General features: G+C 29.6%; 2 protein-coding genes across 3 annotated transcripts in view; one reads left to right on the top strand and one right to left on the bottom strand.

Moving 5' to 3' along the window:
- The window catches only part of LOC132929790 (uncharacterized), a 44,828-nt gene extending 17,634 nt beyond the window's left edge, over positions 1–27,194 (top strand). The window contains exons 1-8 of one of the 2 annotated variants that reach the window (XM_060995356.1): positions 7,978–8,140; positions 18,541–18,714; positions 20,020–20,192; positions 25,868–26,003; positions 26,110–26,243; positions 26,300–26,431; positions 26,703–26,768; positions 26,839–27,194. In XM_060995356.1, the coding sequence (XP_060851339.1) occupies positions 18,561–18,714; positions 20,020–20,192; positions 25,868–26,003; positions 26,110–26,243; positions 26,300–26,431; positions 26,703–26,768; positions 26,839–27,027 (984 nt within the window). In that variant the 5' untranslated portion in view covers positions 7,978–8,140; positions 18,541–18,560 and the 3' untranslated portion in view covers positions 27,028–27,194. Of the gene's footprint in view, positions 1–7,977; positions 8,141–18,540; positions 18,715–20,019; positions 20,193–25,867; positions 26,004–26,109; positions 26,244–26,299; positions 26,432–26,702; positions 26,769–26,838 lie in introns of those variants that run through there. The other variant, XM_060995353.1, reaches the window with a different exon arrangement.
- LOC132929835 (uncharacterized) lies at positions 9,897–14,899 on the bottom strand. The gene is made up of 4 exons (XM_060995434.1): positions 13,948–14,899; positions 12,307–13,030; positions 10,804–11,861; positions 9,897–10,194 (listed from the first exon to the last, which is right to left on the bottom strand). Exons 1-4 carry the CDS (start codon positions 14,374–14,376, stop codon positions 10,144–10,146), a joined length of 2,262 nt encoding a protein of 753 aa, XP_060851417.1. The 5' UTR covers positions 14,377–14,899; the 3' UTR covers positions 9,897–10,143.
- Positions 27,195–27,744: the final 550 nt, after the last annotated feature.

The following is a 27,744-nucleotide window of genomic DNA, read 5'->3' on the forward strand; positions in this document are numbered from 1 at the left end:
ATAGTATTCGATTTGAGTAATCAGTTTGTGACTTACGAAAGATTAATTCTTCGTTCAGCTCATACACACCTGCCCTCTTCGCAATACCAAACGTGTTCATTACATGTTATGACTGAAATGGTCAGACAGCAGTTCCACACAACTGGCGACCTTCGTTGTTATCTTTAAAATTAATAGATAATGGTACGTTTAAGTATGATTATAATATTTTAATTTATCATAATATAAATTGTAACTAGATACACTAATCGAAAAACTAGACGATGATTTGGACATGCAAAGTAGAGGCCTATTACTTAAGACATGCAAAGTGATGATATTATTAAAGTGATTAAATTGATGATAAATTATTTTTTAAGTTTAAAGTTATTTTTGTTATTATTGTTTTTAATATCTTATATTTATGCTAATAAAGTAATTAGTCAAACATAATAATAATATGAATTGGTATTTTATTGATAAATTTGTTTATTTTTACAAGTTTATTAATTTTAACAAGTATATGATATAAATAAAATAATAAATTGCTATGCATTAAATTCATTGGGGTGCCTAACCCTGTCGGAGCGACATGGCCCAGCAGGTGCGTGATAAGAATGGGTGGGGGGAGGGAAATTGCCGGTCATATACATCAGATCCAGCGGTCTCCTGGTCAGATTGTTGTCTTGCCTCCAACTGCTTCCTGGTTTTAATTTTTTCTTTATGTTTTAAAAAATGTCTTTGAATGCGCGCCCACTGCGCCCCCGTCGCGAGTACCGACCGTTCGGACGGAGGTGTACAGCTGCAAGTGGCATCTGGGTCAGATGATGCCACTGCCGCGGGCTCTTCGAGAATTATGCTTATAGATGCCGGTACGTTTTGTTCCATCTTTGTGTCTGGAAAATACGGTGAGTATAATGTTATTTTATTTTATTAAAATAGAATGCTGTGACGGAAAAAATTATCATAGCTGCTGTTCGTTGTGTTAAGCTACCGAAATACGCGCGCGCGTCATTGCGTAATTTTTTCTGTGTGTTCTATCGATCTACACCCGTCCACATACAGTTAAGAGTTTATAAAAATTATAAGTATGTAAGATACTTACGGTTCGTCCGGCGCATTGTATAGACAAATTCACTACATCTATGCGTAGAGCTCCACATTGATGATAATAATATTATATTATAATGTCTAATCGAACTGTTTTAACATTATATTATCTGCAGTGGATTTAACTCGACCGTCGCGGTGTCGAGTGTCGCACTCGGTGTAGTACACCGTTAGTCTATTACATAATCATATATAGCTGAAAGGATGTTTTTAGTTAAAAGTCTTTTGAAAAATAATGTTAGGTCTTATAGGTACTAATAATATTCTTTTTTGTTAGAAGATTATAATCGTTTAAAAGTTGTTTAAGTATTGAAAAAATATATATGATAATATATACATAACTAAAGATTAGTTACCTAATGTTGATTGAGTGACGAATGTATTGGTACACTTAATATCATGTATCCTCTTAGCGCATAAAATGTGTAGCCTCCAACAATTCACCATTCGTCTCTGTATGTAATTTCCATAGCTATCACATGTATACCGGTCGTTCGTAAGTCGACCACGTGTGTTATCGAAGTACATGAAGACTGCGAAACACGGAGAAAATGCTTCAATAACGGATAAGTATGCTTTTCGTGTCGGTATAAGTCCACTACGCACTTTATTCGGCCACCCAAATACTCTGGCGGCATGGCGGTTAACGTCGCCGCCCGACTGCATAGTATATGGCTGCATGTTACTTGCGTCCCAAAAAAAGATATATTTTACAGGTAGTAAATGTGACCGGTAAATTGCGTCCCGTTTTGGGGATGCAAGTCAGACATATAATTATTATCGATATTATCTTCTAAAATCATTAAAATCGATAGTTCATAAATTGTACTGTATATATATGTGTAAGTGCGTGCGTTACTTACTTAAATGTAGATACAATTTATCTATGATAGGTTATATACTATAAACTAGTATAATATGAAATTAGTAATAATAAATAAAATTCTACTTTAATAATTAATTAATACGTAATTTCTATAGGTGGCGAAAAATTCAAGCTATTGGTTTAACTAATGATCTCAGAATTTCTACAGAAATCGGTAAATTTCTAAGAGCTTTTTTGGACTATCTTTTTTACCTCCTGAAATGGTGAGTGATGTGTTTTTGTTCGATCCTTTTGTCCAAAATTGATTACCGCCGGTCTTGGACAGGGGTATGATAAGTGACCGCGCTCGGTCACCCGCGAAGTTGGCACCACTGACGTGTCCGTCGCCCTGGTCCGGACAACGACGCGTATGCCGCCGCCAACGGTCGTCGCCGTTGTTTACGTTGTTCTGTTGTCTATTCCGTTCGCCGTTGCGTATAATTCACGTGCTCTCGTGTCAACGGCCATCTTGTTGTAAAAAAGTGTGCTCACACCACAAGATTGTTCTTTTTGCTATTGCTATCAGCATATTATAAATCCGATCCGATTAACCATATTACGCTTACATCGCGCTCCCGATCAAATACGTAATAATTACGTGTGTGTCGATACGATATATACGTCGCGTGTGCGTAATAACGGTGTTCTCCGTCACCCACGTGTTCCAGCCAGATTCAGATCCGAATACTTAGCAGCACCGCCTTCAATCGACGATTCACAAGCAGTTTCGCCCGATATTGAGTGTTCCCAAAGAGCGGTGTTCCCCGCCCCCTTATTTCGCTCGTTAATATACACATTACATATATATATATGTAAAATATATCAATTGTGTTGTTAATAATTAAATTGCTATTAATTTTATTACTACAAGTGTTACCTATCTCTCACAAGGCTACGGAGGACCGTGTGCCCGACGACAACCTTGTTAAAAGGCTCGTTGGTACAAACAGTTTGTGTTTGAGCTTATTGGCCATTGCTCCAACTGGTTGTGAAGAATTTACAGACTATAATATATTAGATAACTATATTTCTGAAAATTCTAAATTCCCTCCTCATGTTTGGTCTGAATGTTCAAATAGTAAATTCAAATACAAAGAACAACAAATGCATGTGAAGCTTTTCACTCGAAATTTAATTCATATTTTTACTCTAGTCATCCACAGATTTTCGGGAGTTTCCCGAGTGCGTCCCGAAATTACCTATTTTTAATGTTCCGAGTGCGTCCAAAATAAAGTAACACCCGAGTGCGTCCCCCAAAAAAATGGTCATATTTTTGGCATACCTTTAGTGCGTCCCAAAAAAAATGTCATATTTTTGAAATAGTCTTAGTGTGTCCCAGTTCATTTTGAGTTACCCAGAGCGCATCACGAGGTGAACTGACTTACACCCCAAAAATATTTTGTGATTTTTATGCATAATAATATATTTTATTTTACCTTGCAACCTTGAATTTGGGTGTGCGTACCAATTATTTTAAACGGTTTTTTTATTTATTTAAGAAAAATTGTATTTTTTATTTAGTTTATATTATAGGCTGATGTTTAAATTCCATTCTTTTGACAAAATCTAATCTTGATATCTTATTATTTTTAAATTGTAATTTATATTTATTTATATTTGTCTTCGATGTACAAAATTTTGTTACTTACTCGTAGTTCCTTTCGGTTTTCTTTTTGTTTGTGTGGCTGTTTGGATTGCTATTTTGGTGACGATTTGTATTTTTTTTAATATTTCCAAAAATGTATATATATCTGGATTATGTGTATAAAATAACGAATTGTATTTACGATGAAAACTTTCACAAGCATTTGTTGTCCTTTCTGAACTACTACTCATTTCAGCCCACATAGATTTAGGAAATTTTGCTCCAGAATCTATATAATTTTCTATTATATAATCCATAAATTCGTTAAGTTTTTGGTGTTCTGGAATTATAGACATAAAATCTTCAACAAAACATTTCTCCACGTCTTCTTTGTTTAATAAAGGTAATCCAAATACATTTTTCAAAAATAAAATTATCTCTGTTTAGTTTCGATAATCCTTAATCAACCCCAAATTTTGAATTTGACGCCACCATGATTGCCCCAAATGGAAGCGACATCCTTTAATAATTATAGTTGGCAAAACTTTTAATGCACCAAGATGAATAGATAATTAATCGGAAAATATAGATTCAGGAGAACAACATAAATTTAATTTAAAACATTCAGTTTTTAATATATAAAAACATTTTGCATATCATTCGCTTTCTTTATTATTAAGTAAAAAATAAACTAAGGTATGTAATGACCATTACTTAAACAGTGTATTGTGAATAATTGTAAAAAAAATTTAGTACAATACTTAAAAGTACCATCTACATATATACTATATAGTCTTCACTCTTCAGTGTACTTAAAGTATTTAAATTTTTTTCACATGAAAACATATAACCATATTTAGATTACTATCATTTACCATGAGAAATTGTTCGTCGTCATAAGTTTTGATTTCTTACGAATCCAACACTTCGTGCACATTTTGATAATTACTACCTATATGTGAACTGAAGACGCACTCGGGCGATTCAATTTAATTTGTCGATAAGACTGCGGACGCACTCGGGCTATAAAAAAGATAAAAATTAAAAACGGGACGCACTCGGGATATCCCCATATTTTCCAATTCATTGACGTCTTAAAATCATTCCAGATTAATACATATGTCTTAATTAATAGCGTTAATACTAAAAAGAAAGATAATAATTTATTATAACATGAATTTTTATATTATTATTATTATAAATTAAAATTTTATCATCAATATACATTGTTATATCGATAATATCGATATTTCAGGACGCAATTAGGTCATAAAAAAAGGTATACCGGGACGCAAATAGGCTATGGCCTTTTTGAATCTTTTATTTGCGGGACGCAACTCACCTACTGATAATAATTTCGGACGCAAGTAGTATGCTCCCCCAAATATTACGGTGATAGTGGCACGTTACGACGGCGGCAGAAATTGTTCACAGGTAAGCGTTGTGGTGGTCAACGGAAATACCAACCGAATCACTGTTCGGTGAGGTAAGTGCGCAAGATTGATATGTATAATATATATATATGTAATAATAATAATATAATGTGTATACACGCAGCATTCCCATGCAAATTAATGTGCCCTGTTTAGTCCGTGATACGATGCCAGTGATGTAATTATGTCACTACAATATTTTGATAAATAATAAACATATATGTAATATCGTCACCACAACCAGAGTCAGGATGTATAAAAAATATATACCTAACGGCCGATCGCAAACGATTTCAAAGTCGATCGTGTTAGAATTTATTTTTAGACTACACACAAAGTTTGTTTCTTAATAATTATACATACTTGATAATAAAAAAAACTTTTTTATTGAAGTCGATCCTCAAAGGTGAAGTATATATACTTTATTTGTTTATTTGTCTGATTTCTCTCTTCTAAATTGTTATGTATTTTTTACTATTCATTATATATACCATCATACTAAGTAATTAATAATAGATACATAAAAAATTAGACAGATAATTACTTATGTTATTTGTAGATACATGATTGATTTATAAAATATGCATATTTTAATATTTCGAATGCTCAATCCGGAATTTCTAATGACATTATTCTCTAATTCAAAAGGGTAAAGACATAATTATTTATTATATTAAAACAAATATTATAATATGTGTATATTACAGATTATAGTAAAGGAATATCGTACATGAGTTTTTTAATCTAGAGGCCCCTCAAGACCGGGGGCCCCTGTGAATTGCACACCCAACACTCCCGATAATTGCGCCACTGGCCATACACATATACACATATACCGATAACTTCGTACCAAGAGGCTGTAATGTGAATAATGTGATGATGCAGGCGTGATCTTGAGTGGTCGATGACGCGCGACATACCGACAACAAGATAACAATATAGTGACGTGAATTTTATCGGCTAGACGCACTACAGTCTGCGCGTGTTGTCTTTCCGTTCCTTCCTACCTATTCTTGTCGAGCTCACCCGTTTAATTGAATTTTGAGATTCTATGTTATTTGATGAGTAACCGATGACATTGACGATATCATGATCGATGCTTTTTTATTGCCAGCTTTAGCACTCATCAAATAATGCATATTTTGTGTGTTCTCGGTCATTATTATTTACAGCAATAGCTTAATGTATCAAACCAATCACTCAAACTATAGCGTTCCCCCAATTGTCTATACTAGTGCCGATTGGATGATAATTTTATGTATTTGTCTGATCACCAATATCATCTATTAATATAATCATTATATATACCTATTTTTATTTTTTAATTTTTACAATCATTTATTATACCGCAATGGTTTACAAGTATTCATACCTCTAAATAGTCACGTTATGTTATAAATACATTAAATTCCCGTTAAAACGAAAAAAAAATTCGGTCCTCTGGAGTTCTTTGTAAAGGGATTTTACAATATTTGAAAAATTGTTAAACTCTATGGTAATTAGTAGCATAATAGGTAGTACCAATACTAATAAGAAATATATATATATATATATTATGTACCTAGTAAAAAATTTAAGTCTCTCTAGTCTTATCATATTACATTTAATGAAATTAATGCATGTAATAACTAATAATGCTTTATTTAAGTATTCGATTAGAGCACACTAGAGTGTAGCGACTATGACTCTGGCAACATTCAAAAATTAAATATAATTTATAAATTTTAAAATTTTATATTGTATTTAAATGTTGACTATGTTAAACGTTTAAATTAGTTAGCTTTATTTACATTTTATAAACCTTCAGGCTTGCCTCGCATGACCCATAAATGTATGCTTCACAACGATGATTTGTGGGAAATGTTCAGTCGACACATTTTTTGTGTTATTTATATTACCATCTATCTGAGTAAACAATAATTGCTTATATTGTTTTATTATAGGTATCATATAGCTTTTATACAAATTATATAATGAATACAGATGATACAATATATGAACGCATTCTTTTGCATATAGGTACCTACATTATAATATTATATGCAAGTATTGGAATGAACAATTTAATAAATATAAAAATCATTTAGAATATTTAAAACAACTGTGCGCGAATTATTACACTATCAAATTAAAATAGGTAGGTACGATAAAGAGGTAATAAGATTTAAAAAAAATATAAAATGAAATAGTAAAAAATAAAAAATTGTTTATCATACCTGTTGATACAGGTTGATTCAGACAGCACTAAACCGCAAACGTGGGAAGGAAAATGTTTAAAAACAATCTTTTGATTTACGGTAGATTTTGGTTTATACCCACGAATGACTTTTATATAATATGATGGACAATTTTAAGACAAGTATTGAAAATTTGTCTACGCATATTATTCACAAAAATAGTAAATTTACGCTTACGAGTAACGCCCGTATATACATATATGTATATGTATATTTACTACTTAGATATATTTATATTTTCCTTAACACTTTTTCTACAGATTTATGGCTGACGGTAATTTTTACTAGTACGTTTAAACAAGTTTTTTTATTGAGAAGTAATCGGTAGTCTACCTTTAATTGAACATAAAGCTACTCATTTCCGCTGTAAAAAAAATAAAAATTCTAAATTACAAGTTTTCATTTAATGTCCTGTATTAATTTATTAATGATTAATTACTTTATAAAACAAAAAAACAATGTTTAAATTAATTATTACAATAGGTGACATAAAATATATAGTAAAAACTCTCAATAACGAATTTGAAGGGACCAAAGTTCTTACGTTATATAGAGTTTTTCGTTGTAAAGAGGTCTTACTGTATATTATATATGGTGCGGCAATTAATTATTTTACCAATGAAAATAGACTGTTATATTTTATTTTATATGATTTTACTTTACCTACGTAAGCATTATTGTATGTTTTGTTTATTTATTTATTTGTACAATTGTAAACAATTGTCATATTATGGCTATTTCAAATACGACTACAATATGCATAATTTATAAAATATTTCACGTTAGTTTAATACCATCAATTGTGTTTTATATTATAACTACAAACTAAATTATATTGTATGATTCGCTAAACTAAAAAAATGAAATATTTTATATTACTTATGAGTTTAGTTCTTCTAATAGAATGGAACACTTGATGATGCCAACGCAGGTAATATATTGTTAAACAAAATACATAATTATATACTTGAAAATGCATATATTATGTTACATAATAATAAAATAAATTATAAACTTAAATAGGTACGTACTATTTAGTTTCAAAGTGTTATCTATTTTATTCTTATTTATTTATATATATTACAACTTTTGTATTATCTATATATTACGGCCCATTTTAATTGTCATCGACCGGTTAGGCCTAAGTATGTAACCATATAAAGTACTTACAAATACTAAGTTTTGACATTTGTTGCGAATCATCGTATATTGTAATGTTGCAGACGTGAATGCTGTTATTCTCACGTTATATTATATTATATTTTACGAGTACGCGAATTACCATGATTTGGTTTTAATTATTATATTATTATAAGTATTGGAAGTGTCCGAATCCCATTTTATATATTTTTTTTATTCTCGTGGCCTGAGAGGCGTTAATCGCCACCGTTATTTAATACACTCATATTTGCGAATTTAATAACAATATTATTACTTTATATATCTATTAATTCTTATAGCTAAATTGTACCAGTTGGCCAAAATGTTGTGTTTATTTATTTATTTTATTATTATTGTTGTTATTATTATTATTATTAGTTATTAGTTATTATTATATTTTCATGCTAAATTGTTGTGCTTAAAAGATACATTCTATTTTAGAACCATTTATTTGATGAGGCGGAATCTAGAAAGTCTAAAACATGTATATCTATTGGTATTATACAATTTTTTTATTGTATTATTGTGAATTATTATTTTATACAGAACCTATTAAATATATTAAATTGGTTTTTCATACTGGCAATTTAGAATTTATAATTGAAGTTATCCACGTGGTTCTAAATTTTAATGTTTATACACAAACAATCATACACATTTAAATTCTAACTATACACTAGCTCATTGTTATTGCTTTACTATACAGTCAACTTAGGCCACCATCTGTACACTAGCCGTGTACTTTATGCCGAGTTCTCTTCTCAAATTAAGGGGCCGTTACAGTAAAAGTAAAACGTATACAACGCTCCAGAGATGGCGTTGTTTTCCATATCGCCGCCGTCTCGGCAGGTCGGAACCACGCCCATTGTCTACTCGACGGAGTCCACGCGCAGTAGTCGCGGAGAGGTCATTATTTCACGGACGGTCGTAATGAGTTTTTCTCGTCAATGCAGTTGACCGTAACGGCGTAGCGTATTTGATATTTTCATGTCGCTCAAATATTTCTAAATTGCTCGTAAACTAAATAATTGATTCAACATGATGTTTACCTAAATATGTGTATTAGCACATCGAGCATAACAATATTATGAAACAAAATAATGTGATTTATACTTATCAAGTTATTGAGAGGCTGTCAGCGCACTATTTGTTTTGTGTTTCTGGCCTACTCGCAACACAGACTAAACGCATTTACATAGGTATAATCATTTTTCCTATGTTTTTAAGTAATCTTAGAGTAAAATCACCCATTCCAAAAAATATAGAGAATAATATTTTTGAGGGAATTACATATTGATTTTATGTTTTATTGTTATTTACTTTGTATTCGACTTTCAAAATAAACAAAAATATGTTGTACATTTAAATTATGTTTAAATTGTATTGAGACAATACTTAGACAAATCGATATGTCAGTCCCTCAAAAATATTATAATATTTTTTATCTTTTTTGTAATGGTTGATTTTACTCTAAGATTACTTAAAACATAGAAAAAATTATTATGCGTAAATGCGTTTTGTCTATGTTGCGCGTGGGCCAGAGAGAAAACAAATATAGTGCGCTGACATCCTCTTAAAAAGTTAAAAATATTATTATAATACATAGGTAGTTAGGACAGTTTTTATAATAGGTTTAAATGTATTTATTTTACACGTTTTAATTAACATACGGATTAATATAATATATATGCATTATGCATAGGTACTCGTAATTATGTAGGTATCTATAAACACTTATAAGGAATAAACAAAAGTTAGGTATATTATATTATTTCAGTTAGTAGATACATCTTGTTCATCATTTATTTTGTTCTTTAAGTTTTCCTAAATAAACAAAGAAAATATTTTATTATTATTTTATTTGTTTGTTTCGGGGCTTGAAATCGATTTTAAATATCGATAAAAATCGTTAAATTTGTTTTGAAAAATCAAAAGTAATATCGAAATCGTTAATGCTTGTTAATGATTTTCAAAATTTATATTAAAATTGAAAAAAGTTTAAATCGATAATTTATATAAAAATCAAAATCATAATCACAATCAAATCGATTTTAAATTTTAAAATTCAAAAGTGTTCAGGCATACAGCAGCCATCTATATATTTTGTTTTTTTAGAAATTAGAATGATAAAATATTTACAATATAGTATTATACTAATATAGTAATATAGACAATATACTATATAGTATACATAAACGTAAACTAAAATCGAAAAAAAGAAAATTGTATATAAAATCGAAATCATAATATAATTAAATCGATATTCTGCATAAATAAAAAAATCATAAAAACACAAAATCTATGTATTATTTTAAAATTGAAATCAGAAAAAACTAATATCGATAAGCAAAATTGAAATTGAAATCAAAAATTTGTATTTCGATTTCAAGCCCTGGTCTGTTTTATTGTTAAAAATATGAAAATTAATTTTACCTTTCTTTTCAATTTTTTTTCTTGTGCATCTATTATTTCTTTTGGATTCCTTATCGGCATTGACCTTAAAAATCGACTGTCGGCTAGTTCTGGCAGTATACAGTTGAGATAAAAATATTTTAATTTTTCTACCATCATACTTTTCCACAACACTTCATCACGTTCGATTTTTTCAATTTTAATGCCTTTAGGAGTCCAAACTGCAAACTGGCAAAAGCTTTTTTGACACACATTTAGTTGGCCTTGCACTTGAAAATACCAGTTATGTTTTTTATTAATTCCGCTAATTTCTCCAGATTTGTTTAACATCCAAAATGTTATTTTTTTTTGTATGATACCTTCTTCTGGCGTTAAATGTTCTGCCGATGAAGGACATTTTACCTCAACTATTCCGTCGTTACCAATTAGACCATCTGGAGTAGCTCCTAAGAATGGATTTTCACTGTCCACAAAAATACCACATTTAGTAATTTGTACATTTAAAATACGTTCTAGTACTCTCAGTGCTGTTTCTTCATTCGATTTTCCATACTCCATGGCAGTTGTAGTCACTCCACCAAACAAATGATTTTGAACAAAACTCTGACAGGTTGTGGTTTGTCTCATTTTGATAATTTTACCAAAATTAGAGGCGGTGAGCATTTTCCTTCTTCGGTCTACCCACTTGTTTGATAGACTCTGATCTACAGTTTCACGTTCTAAAATTGTCCTTTCTTCTTCGTTCAGAAGTAACGAAGAAAGGATTTTTTCTTTTTCAGCTTCAAAGTCATTCTCTGCCATATCTGGTTTTTCAGAATTATCCCCATAAGAAGGATCTGAACGTCCTACTGTCTTATTTGCTGGAAATAACTGTCTACGTATTAAACCACGTCTTCTTGAAGACGTCGCCTGCGCTGCTAATATTATCCTTTCTTCTTTTCTTTTAGTGAAAATTCCAGGACTCTTATTGTGGATAAGTTTGTGGTAAGCATAAACTGTTTTTTTTGCATTGTATGTCACTGTGGCAACATTACACCGTCCCGTGTATGATTGCCTCAACGAGTAATTTATTCTTTTACCTATAAAAAGTAATGTTGACATATTATAATAAAATAGTGCTAAAATAGCAAATATGTATTATTTTATTACTGCTTTATTATAAATTAAAGCTGAAATATAGATATATACAGATTAAAAGTGTCATAACAATTACACACACAAAAAAATCATTTTAGTTCAAAAATATTATAAAATTATTAAAAAATCTAAAATACGATAAATACCCAAATTTTACTTAATCAACATTTATGAGATATGTATGATGCATCACACTATATAAAAAATAATTATTTTAATATACAAAGTGACAGGAAGACCTAACCAACCCGACATTTTATTTTTATTTTTATTCTGAGCGGTTTTACGCAAAATCGATTTTGGTTTTTGGTGTTACTCTACAAGAAATTACTGTAGGTATTAGAAAATAAAATAAGATATTAGAAAATTCAAAATACGAGGGCTTACCTGAAATACATTTAGCTACGATTGCATTATAACTTTCAACAATATTACTGTCCAAGTCCCGAATGAGTGATTTAGATTGTACTAATAAGTATCTTCTTATTGTTGTCATTATCTCTCCAAATATACCATTTTTTTCCATTTCTGGAACCTTATTTATCTCATTTTCTTTTGGCCCTTGACAATAATATGAATCACATTTATTATGGTTTCCAAAAACATGATAAGAAGCATTTTCAATATCTCTTCTTAGACCAGCAATGTCATTAGATATTTTTCTAAATTTTACGGCTTTAGCAACAGCATTTCTAAGTCGAAATACATTTCCATTTAAGGCATTTCGAAATTCACCAAAGAATCTTCTGTTTTTTGCAATATCCCTTAATTTATTACAAAAATTTCTGTATAAATGGTTTCTACATTCTACCTTTTGTACCGTAAGATCTTTATAGGGTCTTTGCTCTAAAATTTTTTTATATACATTACTGTCCCCATCTCCTATAAATTTAGCATATCGAACACCGTACATGGCTTCACTAGTTTTAAAACCTTCAACAATAATAGAAGCTTCCATAGCTGAAGAACTTTGGCCATCGTCCCAGTTTTTAAAACAGACATGCTCTGATGGTTCTTTATTGGAATTTGATGCTCTGGCGCAAACAAGACAGTATTTGTTTCGAACGCCCATAAACAATACTTTCTTGGTTCGTTGACCAATTATAGCAGCCTAAAAACCATTAAATGTTTTTATTATTATTATTATTATTATTCGAGAATATTTATTAAAGTAGATGCCGCTTATAAGACTCACGGATATAAGGTTCAGTCGCTTATTAGACTCAAAATCAATTTTTTTGGTTATAATTTAGAAATAAATTGGTATTAAAAAATATTCGTGTTGATTATTTCTAGTTTCTGTTGGTACCTTATAACGTATAATAATTTTTATCGCAGGTATACAATACGAATACGAACAGTATATTTTCGGAATATTAGAACAAAATAAAATAACAAATTTTTTTCAAAAATAATTTTTCAAAATAAATAATAAAGAACATTATATGTACATTGTACATTTGTACATATAAATATTTATTATTTATTAATGTATAATTTTTATAATATTTTTATATGTAATATTTACCTATTATAATTTTAGTTTTTTTTATGAGGATTATTAAATTTATTTCAATAATAAAGTATGTAATATGTAATATGTGTTAAAGTATTAAAACCAAAGTAAAATATGTAGTAAAATAAAATTTACAAATTCGTAATTCATTTTTTTTTCCACTTCACCTATAAGATTCATTCATTCGGTTATAACACTCACTTTGTGCTGGTCCCGAAGTGAGTCTTATAAGCGGCGTCTACTGTATTTATAATCTGTACATAAGTACATTGCATAATAAGTAATTTTGATCGTACACTATGTAGGTAATATAATAATCAGGGCTCAGAAGTTTTTACATTTGCACATTTTTTTTTTGGGCTATTAGATTTATTGCAAAGTAATCTTGAAATTAATTTCATGACACAATACTTATAATAACTATAAGTGTATGCATACTTTCTACATGCATTCAATTCTGAGGCCTAAACTAATAATATTTATAGGTATTTAATTATTTCAATTTAACTTACTGTTCCAGAAGATGAATTATACATAGTTCTATAAGATCTCTTTCCCCAACTGCCATCGCATATAACTGTTAATAAAGGAACACCATCTTTATCAACATCGCCATTTTGTATAGCTAAAGCTTTTTCCTCCATCGCTGCACTTAGCATGATCTCAGAAGCAACTTTTTCAAAATTGCCCGTCACTTTATTTTCATAGACTCTGTAGGTACTAAAATTCATAACTGGAATGTTTATAGCTGAAAATATTTGTGAAAGGTGACTATAACCTCCCCCAGCTGATAGAGTACCCACAATCGCACACTCATTGACATTTAGTGCTCCTGAACTTTCATAATTATCTGTCTTAATAGACTTATGAAGTCCACACATCTTACATTTAAAGCTGATCGTACTTTGTAATCCAGTTCTTTTTTCAGATATTATATCCATATCTTTGAATGAACATCCAAATAATGATCCATGATCACAAAGGTCATTTTGTATATCACGGATAAAAGTAAAAATGTCCACTACTACAGGTGGAGATAACGTTTCGACTACATTACTTTGACCGGAAATTGTGTATAATTGATCAGGAGTGTCAATGCTAGACGAATAAAAAAAAATGCATAGAATACAACTAGATAGTTTTGAGTAGGGTCGCAATACTAATATTGTAGTATGTATATAATATTTAAGTATAATCAGTCTCTTAATTAAATCAAAGTATCGTCAAATATTAAAACTGCAATAAAAAAAAAATCGGGAAATCGCTCTGCTGAACAGTAGTGGTGAAGTGGACCTCAGTCATAGAGTAGGTCACTATAATGGATGTATTAAATTTGAATGCAATGATATAGGTATCAATGTATCATTGTATAAAAAAAAACAATTCTGAACGGAGATGATTTGTCAATCTAGGATATTTTATTAATTTATTTTGTATCTAAAACCGTTTGATAGTAAATCGTTATTTTATGCGTGATTTTTTAAATTTTTAAATTTTTATTATACTTAGTAAAAATATAAAATTTAGACGCTCGTAAAATTGTTTAATTTACTTACGCTCGATTTTTTTTTAAAATTATTGTAAGCAAAACTTATGGACATCCTTATATTAAATTTTCAATTATTAGCCATGAAAATTTTATCGACATTTAAATAAAAACAAAAAAAATCGAATATTTCAAACACCTATAAATAGCTGAAAATTTAACGAAATATTTTGAAAAATAAACTATGTGAAGAAAATGTCACTATAAACAACTGGTAGAAGTTTTGAGTTTCTACGACTTATAATTTTTTTATAAAAACCAATATCAAAAATCGTTTGACGCTAAGTCGTTATTTTACGTGATTTCGTAAAAGTATAAATTTCAAACGCCTATAAAATTTTTTTGTTTTAGTTAGTCAGAAGAGTTTTTTTACAGTTATTTGAAGAAAGACGCATGGGAAATATTGTATCAAATTTTAAAACCTTAGGTATAAATACTTAAAATTTTCAACTACAAAATAACTTCAAATTTTCGTCAAAATATGAACTTTCTATGCCTATAAAAAAAATAGTGACTAAAGATTTTTGATTATTTTTTAATGGCAATAAGAACAATGCTTATGATAACCCCCCCCCCCCTCAGCCGTATTTATATCAAAAATATAATGTTTATAATGTAGGAATTTGGTCGTTTGATAATGGTAAACTGTATATTGTTATTTCGTATTCACACACTACCACGGTTAGGATAAACTTAAATTGAGTGACTATTTTTTCTGATTTTCCGTAGTACATATTTTTAAATTTGAATTTATAATTCCTTATAGTTTTGGGGGAAATGGTGTATTTACAATTCATTTTCTCATAATACAGTATGATCACAATTTAAGGTAACACAAAATATCTAAGGTGGATGACTTTGTATTGAAATGGGTTTTTAGGAGGTGATAAGAAGTACTTTAATATACATTTTTAGATACATTTTAAATTTTGTACAAAAAGTTTTTTTCTATTTACAAAATTGACCAAGTTTGGGTAAGTCAAAATTTGGATTTATGCATAATGCGTGTTTAGTGAAATTTTCATTTATAAACACCGGAAACAATAAAATAAGCGCCAAATAAATATTTATTTTACTCTCTCTGTTTACAAATTATAATTTAGTAGTACTGTTGGTCATTAGAATGAATATCTAGAGTATGTGATAATTTTTGTTTAGTAAACTGCTATAATACGATTACAATTTTAACTATTTTTAAAGTGAAATTGTATTTTATTGAAATGGTCGGGACACACAGGTGCACATTTTTATTTTTCGTAGTGCACAAAGTTTGTCGTAAGATTGTCATAAGAAGTTATATGTGTTGAAATTCCTAAATTCATTATTTAAATATATATATTTTAGGCCCTGGTGTACACAAAAATTAAAAAAAAATAAAAATTAAAACACATCATTGTAAATTCAATACATTCGTCACTCTTCACTCCGTTCAGAATCTAAAAAAAACTACTATACTTTATTTACTTATTATAAACAAAAATAAAACAAAACATGTTAGTCATGTTACACACATCAATTTTTATAATTTGAAAATTGTGTACATAACATAAAATATGTACCTAACAATAATTCAGTAGACTTACGACTTACCTTTTGGTTTTATTATATCGTTTTAAAATCAGAGAACGAGTTAATTTTCTCCGACTCACATGTTTAATTTTTTTTGATTTGTTTGCCATATTTATAATTTAAGCAACTTGAATAAAAAAACAAAGGTATAACTGGTATACGAATTAAAGTTCGTAAGTCGTAACCGTACTTCATATGTTAGCAATGTCAAAAACAGGAGCTGAGACTAAATTAATTATAATTTGTTGAGCAACTCGCTATAATAATGTGTTCCATAATAAATTGATAATATTGAGGAAGTGGCAATAATAATTTCATGATTAAAAATAGTTCTCGTAATTATACAATATTATGCGGCTGCGATAAGAAAACCGGGTTTGTCACAGCAATCACGCAAGGACGTGAGGTGGGGTTATAAGCAATGTTCTTGAACACTGCCGCTATAGCCATCGAAGCAGCACACGTCGGTACCTAAATTCGAACGTAAGACATTAAAACACGTCTACGGAAAATAGTAAAAATTTGTGTTTAAAGTGATTTTAGAGAAAAAACACCTTTTATAAAATCGAAAGAGGACAATATTTTAGAGACAATGACATATCCATTTTAAAATACATTAAATATTTAGCTAATACTCAAACGTTTAAAACATAACATTTTTCACATTTTTAATGTGTCATAACTTTTTTAAAAAACATTATTTTAAAAAACGGATATGTCATTGTCTCCAAAATATTGTCCTCTTTCGATTTTATAATAGGTGTTTTTTCTCTAAAATCACTTAAAACACAAATTATTACCATTTTGCGTGGTCATGTATTCGTGCTCGAAAATTGTGTGTGTAACGTCCCCTTAAATTGATAATAGAAAATAATAAAATGAGTGGTGGTGGACTGTTTCAAATAACATATGATGAATTAAACATAATCGCTGCTAAAAACTCCATTTGAGGCCATTTTTATACAGAAATTTAAAGCGAAGACGGATTAATATATTACCAATTATATTTTATTATATATACAGTAAAACCTCAATAACTCGAATCGGTTGGGGTCGAAAATAAAATTTGAGTCATCAAAAATTCGACTTATTGCCGTTCCAGTGTATATACTATATATATATTTATATAACCATTATTATTACTTATAACGATTTATTTTACGATTAGAAAAATGTTAGATGTTATACGTACAAATTAAAAATAACACAATATTAGTTTAAATATTTTGAATACGTAACTGCGTATAAACTTATGGAAAATACAATATTTTCACCTTCAAAGTCCTATAAAATATTCTTAAATTACCACAAACTAACTAAAATGATAATCTTTGTTAAATTATTTAATTTTTTCAAAAATATAACTTCAAATATCTACAACTACGAATCACAATATTTTATATTTTTAAGATATTTGAGGTTCGTTAAATCTCATTTTTAGCACCATTATTTTAATTGATCAAGAATATAATCCATAAAGGTTAAAACATTCGATACATTTTTAACTACTGTATCTCGATTATCGAAAAATAATTTTTTTATCTAATTATAAGTATATGTGTAAAATTTTAGAATTTATTTTTAACTATTAATAAAATATTTATTCTTGATCAAAATATTAGACAGTTTTTATAAGCATTGAAATTTCAAATTATAACTAAATTTGTCAAAACCATGAAATCTTATAAATTTAGTTGTAATTTTAAGTATCAATGCTTATAAAAACTGTCTAGCATTTTGACCAAGAATAAGTTTTTATCAATTTGTAAAAAAAAAAATTCTAAAATGTTATACAGATACTAATTATTATTAAATTAAAATTTATTTTTCGATAATTGATTTACGGTAAGATGTTTCCACGATTTCTGCCCCATTTATACTTTCATTAAATTATCAATTATCTCACAAAAAAGTCTTGAGATATAAATTTTATAAAAAAATAAGATATATACAGTTTGTAATATATGAAATTATAATTTATACTTTTCAGAACTTGGAATATCATCATGTATGTATATAGGCGATTATGATCCCAATGGATTCTACTGTCCAAATAATCCCATGGACCCTTTTTATTTATCGAAAAATTGTACTTCATTTATTTATGATGCTCAAATATTGTTTGATGATCAATCTACAGATGATTTGAATATAGATTATGATTGTAAGTTAAAACTATTATTGATATCGTGAAACTATAATTTGTGTTATAAACTGAAATCGGATACTATGTACCATGAGTTGCATATTTTAAATTCCGAACAGAGCAATGTATATATTGATTTTATCATGAAGTGTATTTTTATGTGGATGACATACGATATTATGTTGTCGATAAAATGTTCGATTTTCAAAAATGGGATTGTTTTTGGATATACAATTGGATCTAGTTTGTACATTAGATAGTTCAAACTTCAAAATTTATGAGTTCCTGTTTTTATAATCATGAAAAACACAATAAAGAAATTGTTGCATTAATCCCATTGTTAACAAATAAATGACTTTATTTTTTTGATGTAACTTAATAATGAATAACCGCAGATGGTTATGTTATATAATTTTTTTATTTATGATAAAATAAATAAAAAAATTTTATTTCTATTTTGAACTATTTATATGAACATATAAAATTTTCAATTTTTTTTAGTTTTTTTTTTATAAATATCCATTCAAATATTTTAATAAGCAGAAATGTGTGACAATTTAATACAACGTTCCTCGTAAATTTTTAATTTTTAAATTTCTTCAAATTACTACATTCACTTTTTCAATCAATCAGTGATTCATTAATATGATGGTGGCGATCATATACTTTAAAAATACCAAATCAACTGGTGGATATTTATTCTTTTAAAAAGAATGGTCAAAATCTTATCAGTGCGTGGTAAAATTTATGATTACGCTACTACAGTAATATAATAATGAGATTGCAAAACAAAAAATTAAAATTGAAAATTTCCTGAATGTCATTTATGAATTTTTTTAGTATATTTTTGTTTTATTTAATAATTTTAATACTTATAAATTTAAAAAAAATGTATAACATAATTATATCATATTTTAACGTTGGGTAATTATGTAAAAATTGAATTTTATTTTTATCATTTATAATTCATAAAATGTTTATCAATTTCAAAGCAACAATATATTTTATTTAATAACTAATAATTTTAGCTGCTAAAAGTACTGAGATAATTACAAACAAATACAAATTTGTAATCAGATCAATGAAAAATAGGTGTACTTACTCAAAATCAATATACCAATCAGTTAATAAATCAATGCTTAAATGTTGTTTTAGTTATATTTATTTTCTAATGTTTGAAGAATAATGATTCTATAGGATTATTTTCCATATAGTAAAAGAAAGTGACATTTTATGATTATATAACTGAACCATCAACTTTAATCAAAGGCACTATATTATATTTTTAATCTAAATTAAAATGATTTTTTTTTTTATTTACAGATGCCATAAATGATCTTTTAGACAATAATAAATCAGTCTATTTATTTGCTAGGTATGAGAAATCAAAATGTCCGCCAGAGGCTGAAGATAATACAGACCACGGATTAGCAAACATACAACGCCTTTTAAAAAACTACACTATAGCGGGGTTTATTCTATTTAATTTAAATTTTGTAAGTATCAACCTGTTTAGAAAATAATAATTGTATGAACAAACATTATTTTATTAGATACACTAGATTTAAATGAACCATTTTATAGTTAGCGTCTTAAGGGTACAAGAACCTATTGGAATCAGTGTTGAAATGATAGAATGATTTTAAAAATTGACATAACTTTATAGGTTAAATAAAAATAAAATTCAATTAACAATTTGAATTATTAATACATTGTCATTGCTTTATTTTAAATCACGATTTGTTAAAAAATGCTTTATTCAAAAATATGAATAAATTTATTAGTTTATCACAAAATGGAGAAATCGAAATGACAATCAACTAGTAAAATAGAACCAGTTTAACTCTAACCTCCAATATCTATATTAAAACCAAAGTTCAAAACTATCGACCAAGTATTTATTTTAGATCGGCGTTTTCAGTCCTCGCGGTGGAAGCCAAACGATACGCACGTAGTTCGCGCTCCCGTCCGTCTCTTTAATAGTGCACGCATTAGCGTAATGTAAAAAGTCGTGATTAATCTTTAATCATTATCAACAGTGTTAAACTTACCGCCATTTTATTAAAAAAGTATAAATTTCTATACAGCTATTATGCATTTATGCTAAACTGCTCACAAACTTTTGCTTAAGTAGTAAGTACGTACGTAAAACGTGCTATTATTTATTTCATAGTTACCGCGATTGTAATTACATAACTGTTTCGTACGGTTATCTTATCTACTGACCGCCGTCAGGCGGTCTCATTAAAAATAATTACCCACCGCTGTTAATTATGTCGTCAACGAAAATCAAACATAATACCATTAGTGCAAATACTAATCAACAGACTAATACTAAAACAAATACGTACAAACAAACCGCAAACGTAAATGATAATACTCAATCCCATCCGACTCACGGCAACTCAGCTGTGGACGTAAATACAAGTGACGGCTTCTCTCTGGTTAAAGGTAAAAGAATTCTCTCTACCTCCTCGCAAGCGTCATCTTCAAGCGTTACTACTAATACACCTCAGTTACATAATAACAAAAAAACAAAGCTGTTCAAAACTACCAATCGTTATCAAATTCTCTCTCAAGATATTGACCCTGGTCCCGACCCGCCATTGTCTCCAAATTTGGATAATGACGGCCACAATGATGTATTTAAACCTCCACCTCCAATTTTCGTAAGAGGTGTAAACAAGTACTCAAATTTAACGACAGCACTCATTGAACAAATTGGCGTTGACAATTTCTTCTGCAAAGCGTCCGCCGATCGTCTGAAAATTCAAACAGCAAACCCACAATCCTATAGATCCTTGATTCATTTCCTAAAAGAGGAAGGTGCAGAATATCATACATATCAACTTAAAGAGGATAAACCTCTCCGTGTTGTTATACGTAACCTGCATCACACCACGGAACCAGACACAATCAAAGAGGAACTTGAAGTTCGTATGTTTGATGTTAGACGTGTTACAAATGTTCTTCACAGAGTGACCAAAGCTCCACTCCCTCTCTTTTTCGTAGACTTAGAGCCGCAAATCAAGTCTAATGATATTTTTCAACTTACCTCACTTTTACACACAAAAATTAGAGTTGAGGAGCCCTACAAGTCCAAAATCCTAAGCCAATGCGTAAACTGTCAAGAGTATGGTCATACGAAAACCTACTGCGGCTACCCGCCAAGATGTGTTCGTTGTGGTGCTGGTCATAAGACTCCCGACTGTCCAAATCAACGTTCGGACCCTCCAAAATGCGCACTCTGCTCGGGCAACCACCCTGCAAGTTACAAAGGATGTTCCATCTACAAGGACCTTCAGCGTGTCAAAAAACCATTTACAAAAAGTAACTTTGTATCAACTAACACTAAAACAAACTTTTCAAATGTTAAAGATAGTCGTCCCCCCAATGACACTCACCTAAACCAGTCTAATACCCACTTCCCCACCTATGCTCAGGCCACTTCTGGAAGACCTGTTAATAACGCTGCTTCTGAAACAACTCCAGATTTAAATAATACTATCACTAGATTTCTTGAGGAATTTAAATCTCTTTTAAATCCTCTTATGTCACTACTTACCACAGTAATAGACAAACTACTTACCAAATTATAATGTCTTGCAACACAATTACAAATAAATCTCTATTAATACTTCAATTTAATGCAAACGGTTTAAAAAACCATGCCTTAGAACTCCAAACTGTACTTTATAACAAACGTGTTGACATTGCCCTGATTACTGAGACACATTTAACTAAATATTCAACCATTCACATCCCTGGATATAAACTATTAAAAACCAACCACCCTGATGGTACAGCCCATGGTGGTGTTGCCATACTAATTAAATCTACAATCCTCTTTGAACTCCTTCCTAACTATTGTCTCGATCACCTTCAATCATGTGCAATAATTGTAAAATTAAATAATATTCCCATTACTATTGCTGCGATTTACTCCCCTCCCAAACACAAGATCACAGTACAGAACTATACTAATTATTTTAACACAGTTGGTAACAATTTTATAATTGGCGGTGACTTTAATGCAAAGCACCACTCTTGGGGTTGTCGTGCAAACAACCCGCGTGGTTCAGTCCTTCACAACTTTGTGTCTCAAAACAATTTTAAAGTTCTTGCTCCCCCAGGTCCGACTTATTGGCCGACCTCAGTCCGAAAAAATCCAGATATTTTAGATATTTTTATTGCAAAAATCCCAAGCAACATTCACTGTAATACTATTAACATCCTAGACTTAAATTCTGACCATTCTTCAGTAATTTTAACTCTTAATGCCTCCCCTCCTCTACGTCCTATATCACCAAAGTTATTTAATCGTACCACAAATAAACTCCAATTTCACGAATTAGTAGACCAACGTATACAACTTAATGTCAAACTAAAATCTAAAGATGACCTGGATTCAGCTGTTAACAATTTTACAAATATTATCCAATCGTCGGCTTGGTCATCATCAAAACAAACCACTCCCCCTTCGAACTTGTCACCTATGCCTGCCCACATTCGCGAAGTTATAGTTCAAAAACGCAGGGCTAGAGCGCATTATCAGCGCTCTCGACTTCCCTCACATAAACAAATGTACAACAAACTGTCTAATTCTCTTAAAAAATTACTAGCCAAACACAAATCAAATTCATTCACAAGTTACTTAACAAATCTCTCTCCTACAGACGGTAGTCTATGGAGAGCAACAAAAAATGTGTGCAAAACTAAAACCCCAAATATTCCAATCAAAAAACCCGATGGTAGCTTAGCAGTCACAGATTCTGATAAAACTGAAGCATTCAAACAACATCTATCTGATATTTTTGTCCCTCATTCTGATATATTCTGTCCCCATAATATAAACTCTGTAGAAGAGTTTCTTAATGTTCCGCTCCCAGCCTGTCTCCCCGTCAAACACTTTACCCCAAATGAAGTGAAATATACTATTGACAAATACCCCCTTAAAAAATCTCCTGGGTTTGATCTTATCACAGCCGAAGTTGCCAGATGCCTCCCCAAAAAAGCAATTATTCACCTCACACATATTTTCAACTCTGTCCTTAGACTTTCCTACTTTCCAATACTTTGGAAATACTCAATTATTATTCTTGTCCCCAAGCCAAATAAACCTCCTGACTCTATCTCCTCCTTTCGACCAATAAGTCTGTTGCCTTTTTTCGCAAAAATCCTGGAAAGACTCTTACTGAAACGTATTCTACCAAGCTTAACGACAAATTCCGTTCTCCCCGACTACCAATTTGGGTTCCGCAGTGCTCACTCAACAATACATCAAGCTCATAGAGTTATTGACTCAATTTCCTTTGCACTTGAAAAAAAATCATATTGCACATGTGCTTTTTTAGATATCTCACAGGCTTTCGATAGGGTTTGGCATGACGGGCTCTTATTCAAACTTAAAAAATTTCTGCATCCGGTTTATTTTTTAATTATCAAATCTTATCTCTCCGATAGATACTTCAGCACCCGTATAGGTGATACTCTCTCTAGTATAGCCAGAATCTCAGCTGGTGTTCCTCAAGGCGGTATTCTTTCCCCTGTACTCTACAATATATACGCCTCAGATCAACCAATCACCCCACACACTCAAGTCGCTGACTACGCTGACGACAAGGTAATTATTTCCATAAGTCCAGAACCCATCACAGCTTCTAGTCACCTGCAAAATCACCTAACCCTAATGGAAGACTGGTACACTAAATGGAGGTTAAAAATCAACCAATCAAAGTCTGTACACACTACATTTACCCTCAGACTTTCACCTTGCCCTGCTGTCTCCATCTATGGAACCCAAATTCCTAATTCGCAAACAGTGAAATATCTTGGTCTAACCCTAGATCGTAGGCTAACTTGGGCACAGCATACCAAATTGAAGCGTCTTAATCTAAACTCTCGTTTTCGTTTACTCAAATCGTTCATTAATAATAACACACACACTAACCTTAACACAAAACTACTTATCTACAAATCCTTAATCAAGCCAGTTTGGACTTATGGTATTCAGCTATGGGGTAATGCTAAAAAATCGAACCTGAACAAAATACAAACCTTTCAAAACTTAGCCCTCAGAAAACTTCTTAACGCTCCACCCTACGTCTCGAATAGCACTATCCATTCTGACTTAAAAATGAAAACAGTCCATGAAGAAGCAAAAATACACTATAAACGCTTTCATAGCCGTCTGTCCTCTAACCCTAATCCGTTAATACGTGATATCGCAGTCCCGACCATTCCTGGCAATCCGCCCAGACGCCTCAAACGTAGCTGGTGTCGTGACCTCCTTGTTCCCCCCTTGTAATAAAATTCAATTAAAAAAAAAAAAAAAAAAAAAAAAAAAATTTAATAAACAAACAAATAGAAATCTCTAAGTAGAAAAAAAAATAATAATAACAATAAATCATTAGTGATTGTCATTACTGGATGGCTTCTCATATCTTGTCTGCCATGTAAATATATATGTTTTATGTTAGTTTTCTAGTTTTAGATATTAATGTTTAATATGTTTATGTTTTTCTACCCTCTGCCTATATACTTATTGTGCCTAATGGGTATAGATTGTATATTTTAAATAAAGAAAAAAAAAAAAAAAAAAAAAAAGATCGGCGTTTTCAAAAAAAAATGTATTGCAGTAAAATTAGCCACAGACCCTTTGATAAAAATAAAAACATTCATAAATAATAAATTATATTAATAATTTTTTTATTTAATATTCTAAATTAATTATACGTATTTTTATGACATAAAATTAGCTTAATAACACAGGTTAGGTTCATAAATGTAAATTAGATTCCACTTTTAATAGTTTTTATATTTATTATTAGTGTACACAGGATTAGATAATATATTTCACAAAAGTACATTGCTTAAAAAAAACATCAATGGTCATATTGGAGCTTTTGATATTTCTGGATAATCTTTGACTTAAACACTACTGTGTATTAATATCTTATAGTATATTATCTAGTTAAATACAAATAATTTATTGGTATTTTTGTATATGTAAAAAAAACATAATATTTTAAACTTACGTTCGCGGTTTCCACCCGGTGTACATGTTAACCCCCAGCAATCTACAAATCACATTTTAGAAAATGATGTTCTAGAGAATACTCGGATTTTAAAATTGATATGATACTGATAAAATTATTATTTTTGTCTATAGAATTCAACCATTAATTGTGATGACAAATTAAAACAATATGTTAATATAGTAAAACAATTTAATTCTATTCAAATTGGATTATATGTGAATGCAAAAAGCATGATAGATCATACTAATGATGCAACGGCTACGGGTTGTGAGTAGCTTAAGCAAATATTTAATATAATAACATATGGTTAAGTTTATTTATTATTAATTCACAATTTTATCTATAAAAAAATTATTTACGTTTCGTTTGATAGGGTTTGATTTTGAGGAGTTGAATAATTTTATGGATTATTATATAATTGGATTTGAAATGTTTAATCCATGTAATGATCAGTATAAAGGTGGAATTATTCCATTGAATAATGTTCAAAATAGCAACTATTCCTTGGTAAAGTACTTATAGGTAGGTACCTAACTTCGCTTTGTAAATATTTTATTTTTCAGACAACATTGGCAAATGTTTTGAACAAATCAAAGATTGCCAAGGACAAAATTTATCTTCTATTTCCAGTAGTTCCAACAGTTAATGACACATCGACCGAAGGTCTACCCGAATGCAGTGTGGCATATAAAAAAGTATACAAATAATACTAATTAATTATTTTGGTTCATTTTCTAAAACGTAATGTAAAATTGATTAAAAAACCAACACTATTGGAGTTGGTTTTAATTACGTACAATCAGTACAACCCATGCATTAGGCAGGTGTATAGTGTATACAAGTATAAATATGTTAAATACTTTGTTAAACATGTTTAAGCTATATTATGTGTAGGCTATTATACTTTAAAAATATTCTAATAACATTTCTATAACAATTTTTGAAATATGTTATGAAAAATTTCAGTATTGTGAAAATGACCACTATAATAAATATTGGTGTGCTGATAATGCTGATTCATTGTATCAAAAAGTAATATTTTATAAAATATACTGAGTATTTTTGATGTAGGAATTTCAATATCAGTGTTTTTAATTTATAGGGTAAATTTGCGAAAGACATACATGCGAAAGGAATAATAGTAAGAAATATCGATGCAATTGACCCAACTGCAACATGTGATTGTAATAATCAAGATAAGTTTATATCATTTACGATGATGTTACGTGGTTATTTAGGTGAAGATCCTATCAAAGACTGCGCCAAGTTAAACAGTATTACTGATACATAAATAGTAATATTCATCTATTATAATATTTATTAACGCTTTATATTCATTGATCAATAATAGCAAATAGCAATTAATTTGTTATAGCTAAATACCTTGTATTTATTCGTATAACAACCGATTACTTTTTTTCAAACGAGTAGTAAATAAATTTATTTTGGTTTACGTAAGCATGACCGTCATCGTTATTTATTTATATAATATTATATAAATATAATCTCAGTCGTCTAAAAAATTACTCGAGTTAGTTTACGAACATTATGCGTAACATTGCGGGATTAATTTTTTAAATAGAATAAAAAATAAAAATAAATTGTGTCATGTATAATATATTTATTTACTTCAATGATTTAAGTCATTGTAATGGAAGATGGCTCTAGCATATTGTTGAACTTAAAAATGTCCTAACCGTTAACAATTTGAAATTTCTTTATCGATTGTCAAACATCATCCATATACAGAGTATATCATCACGATGTTCTTAGAAATGAAATAACTTGTGTGCTAATTAATATTTTCAAATTTGTTTTTTTCATAAAATTAATAGACACTTCTGCTACACGTATAATATATACTTTTTTATTTTCATTTATTTGTACAGAAAATAAAAAAAATTAATTACTAAATAAATTACTTTGAAAAAATTCAAAATTGCCAATTTATAAACATATTAATAGAAATAATTTTAACGTTTAAAGTATTCGATTTGAGTAATCCGTT

The sequence above is a fragment of the Rhopalosiphum padi genome, chromosome 4, assembly GCF_020882245.1.
Source record: "Rhopalosiphum padi isolate XX-2018 chromosome 4, ASM2088224v1, whole genome shotgun sequence".
In the NCBI taxonomy this organism is placed as follows: Eukaryota; Metazoa; Arthropoda; class Insecta; order Hemiptera; family Aphididae; genus Rhopalosiphum; species Rhopalosiphum padi.